Source organism: Formica exsecta, unplaced genomic scaffold (genome assembly GCF_003651465.1).
Source record: "Formica exsecta isolate Colony F162 unplaced genomic scaffold, ASM365146v1 scaffold480, whole genome shotgun sequence".
Classification (NCBI taxonomy): Eukaryota; Metazoa; Arthropoda; class Insecta; order Hymenoptera; family Formicidae; genus Formica; species Formica exsecta.
Genome location: NW_021852036.1, coordinates 361,552 through 365,417, shown reverse-complemented (window position 1 = coordinate 365,417; position 3,866 = coordinate 361,552). Strand labels below are relative to the sequence as shown.

At 42.1% G+C, this 3,866-nt stretch overlaps 1 protein-coding gene across 1 annotated transcript; it reads right to left on the bottom strand.

Moving 5' to 3' along the window:
* Positions 1-2,961: 2,961 nt before the first annotated feature.
* Positions 2,962-3,429, bottom strand: LOC115241388. Its single transcript, XM_029817127.1, has one exon. The coding sequence runs from the start codon at positions 3,427-3,429 to the stop codon at positions 2,962-2,964; it is 468 nt and encodes a 155-aa protein (XP_029672987.1).
* Positions 3,430-3,866: the final 437 nt, after the last annotated feature.

Sequence of the window (3,866 nt, the reverse complement as noted above, 5' to 3'; positions counted from 1 at the left end):
TCGTGTCCTGAATCTCTGTGAATGCTGGCTTCAGTCTTTCTATAGGAACATTTACTGCCTCGCCTTTGATCCTCACTTGAAACAAACGGTCAGTTAGTCTTTGTATTATCTCGAAGGGGCCTTCATATGGACCTTCTAGAGCTCCTCTTACTCTATCTACTCGTAAAAAAACATGCGTGCAAGTATACAAGGTATTATGGGTGAAAACTCGCTGTTTGATGTGATGAGCTGTCATCGTAGGTCTGACGTTTCGCATTTGCTCACGAAAACGCTCTACAAAGATGTGTGGATCGAGTTGTGTCTGCTCGTCGTAGAAATATTCTTCTGAAAGTCAAAGTGTAGTGCCGTAGATCATTTCAGCTGCTGAGGCTTTAATGTCTTCTTTCAAACTGCAACGTAATCTTAAGAGTACTACTGGCAGTGCGTCCAACCAATTTTTTGATTCATGGCAACGGATTGCTGCTTTTAATGAACGATGCCATCGTTCAAGTATCCCGTTCGAAGCAGGGTGATAGGCGGATGTCCTCGTGCGTTGGCTGCCGATCAAACTAGTTAAAGCTTTAAACAAGTAGGATTCGAATTGTGTACCTTGATCTGTTGTGATGGTTTTTGGTGAGCCAAAACGGGAGATCCACCCGTTAAAAAAGGCTTGAATGACACTGTCGGCGGTTATATTTTTTACTGGTACTGCCTCCGGCCATCTCGTAAATCTGTCAATCATTGTGACGCAATAACGGTAACCTTGTATGTTGGGTAGTGGTCCAATAATGTCCAAATGTACCTGATCGAATCTGACGTCTGGAACTGGAAAATGCTCAGAAGCAACTCTATTGTGTCCGTGAATTTTATTTCTTTGGCATGGTAAACAGGTTCTCGCCCATTCGACGATGTCCTTATTCATTTCCGGCCAGACAAATCGTTGATTTATCATTCGTTTTGTCATACGCCCGCTAGGATGTGCCAAACCATGCGTTGTGTCGAAGATCCGTTTCCGTAAAGTTCGGGGAACGTACGGTCGTACTTCATCTTGGGATGTGTCGCAGTAGATTGAAGTGTTATCCAGACGAAGTTTTTTTAATTGTAAAGAATGTGTTCCATTCTGTAGAATTTCTCTGAGTTCTTCGTCGGTGCTTTGTTCCTGGGCTAGCTCTTCGGTCGTAATAATTATGGGCATATCGATGTTATTTATGCGCGATAAAGCATCGGCTACTATGTTGTTGTTTCCTTTAATGTAGATTATCTCACTTGAAAACTGGCCAATATAATCCAATTGTCTTGTTTGCCTTGGCGTAGATTTTGAGGATCTCTGGAAAAATGCGTAGGTAAATGGTTTATGATCTGTTTTAATTAATAACTTACGTCCTTCTATGAATTGGTGAAAGAATTTGAGTCCACTATAAATTGCTTGCAATTCTCTGTCGTAGGTGCTATAGTTTTTTTGAGCAGGGCTGAATCTTCTGGAGAAAAAACCGAGAGGTTCCCAAACGCCTTGGTTAAACTGTTCTAATACTGCTCCCATAGCTGTATCTGAAGCGTCAGACTTTAAAGCTAGAGTAGCGTCAGCAATTGGATGCGCCAATAAGGTTGCATTAACCAACTGCTGTTTGGTCTCTTCGAAGGCTTTCTCAGATCTCGAGTTCCCCTGGATGGGGCGTTTGTCTCTTTTCTTTGCATCATGAAGATATTCGTGTAGTGGTGCTTGTACTTCTGCTGCATTTGGGATGAATCGTCTATAGAAATTTATAATTCCTAAGAAACGACGAAGTTCGCTGACGTTAGTCGGTTTTTCATATCTCTTGATGGATTCCACTCTGTCCTCTAAAGGTCGTGTGCCCTGTTTATCAATTGTATATCCTAAATAATTAACTTTTTCTTTGGCAAAATTACATTTGGCTACATTTATAGAGAGTCCATTTTGGCGTAATTTCTCAAAAACTTAACGTAGGTGCCTCTGATGCGTATCAATGTCTGGGGAAGCAATTAGGATGTCATCTATGTAACAGTGGCAGCACTCTAATCCGCGAAGTACGCAGTCCATTAATCTCTGGAATGACTGAGCTGCGTTTCTCAAACCGAAAGGTATAGCCATGTATTCGTACAGTCCCAAGGGTGTTATCACCGCTGTTTTGGCGCGATCTTCTTCTGCGACTGGAATTTGATGATACGCTCGAATTAAATCCAGAGTTGTGAAAATCCTGCCAAACGGTGTGCAAAGTCGTAAAAGTGTGGTATTGGATATCTGTCGGGAACGGTTACTCTGTTGAAGCGCCTGTAATCTCCACAGATTCTTTATTCTCCATTCTTTTTAGGTACTAAGTATAGAGGATTGGCCCAAGGACTGTTACTGGATTGAATTATGCCAGTTTCCAACATATGTTGGAATTGTTGTCTTGCCGTTTTTAGTTTTCGATCAGACAATCTGCGTGCGGGTTCTGCGACAGGTGGTCCTGCTGTAACAATGTGATGCAGTACTTTATGTTTAGTTTCTTTACAACTTACGGGATTGGTAATCACATGGTATTCTCGTAAAAGCTTGGAAACAGGACTTGAAGCGTCGAAAATAGTAATTTCTCCTACTTCAATGTTTGCTAGACTGCCCGCAGTTTTGAATCGAGTTGTCGCATCGTGTAATGTCTTTCGTTTGAGGTCTACTAATAAACCGTAATGAGCTAAAAAATCCGCTCCTAAAATGGGTTGTCTTACATCCGCTATGAAAAATGTCCAGTCTAATTTTCTTCGTAAACCTAGATCAACTTTGACTAGTTTAGTTCCATAGGTCGTAATAGATGTGTGGTTAGCTGCGTACAATTTGAATCCACTCGCCATGACCTTTCCTTTGGTAAGCTCTTTGGGAAATGTCGGCTCCCGTATCGACGAGGTAACGTATATGGCTGGCTCTGTCGAAAATGACTAGACGGGATGAACGTGCGTCGCCAGTACCCGTCGTTCCGCACGACGCGACTAGTTTTCCGAGTTTTCATTTTTCCAGTTACATGGTAGTAAGCAACGATAAGCTTCTTTCCCAAATCTGCGATGATAGTAGCAAACTCCTGACTCTTCCTGCTGTATCGGTGCTGGAGATATGTTGCGTCTGTCGAATCTACTTCTGAATCTGCTTCTGGATCTGTTTCTAACTCTACGTTGTTTACTGCGTAACTCTTTAAACTGTCTTGTTAGAGCTTCTATAGTAGCTTTTAGTTCGTTAATTTCTGTCTTGATATTATTTGAATTACCTGCGTTATTACTCTGTGTGCTTAAACAGATTTGATTTACATTAGTATTTGACATCTCAAATATTTTATCTGCTTGTAGCGCTAATTTAGATAAATCAACCACTTCGCTAATAGCTAAGATGGTATGTACGTTATCTGGTAGATGTTCCAAGAATAAGGTACGGAGGACCATGTCATTGCACTGGCCTCCCGCCATATTCCGCAATTTTTGAAGGAGATTGGATGGCTTTTCGTTTGTGAGCTAGTGACTTCGCAGTAACTTCCGCAATTTCGTCTCACTTGTCTCATCGAAGGAGTCAAGTATCCTCTTCTTCAAGACGTATGCTGTAGGTGGTGCAATCACAATGTCCGATACGAACGGGAGTACTGAAGGGTCTAGATTGACTAACACGTAGCGATATTTGCTTTCATCACTCGTTATACGCCAAATAGCGAAAGAAGCCTCTACTTGTAGGAACCAAAGTGCTGGATTGTCCCTCCAAAATGGCGGTAATTTTATCATTTTAGTAGCACAGACCTCCATTTCCTCGTGAGTCGCCTTTCCCTCGAATTAAGTTCCTGTCACAGAATTGGCCGTCTCTTGCGCCCGACCGGGCGATGGTGAACGTGACATGAATATAGCCTCGTGGGAAT

What these genes read in the sequence shown, in the direction of transcription:
- LOC115241388 (XM_029817127.1), bottom strand. Translation starts at nt 3,429, where the DNA reads ATGGCGGGAGGCCAGTGCAATGACATGGTCCTCCGTACCTTATTCTTG.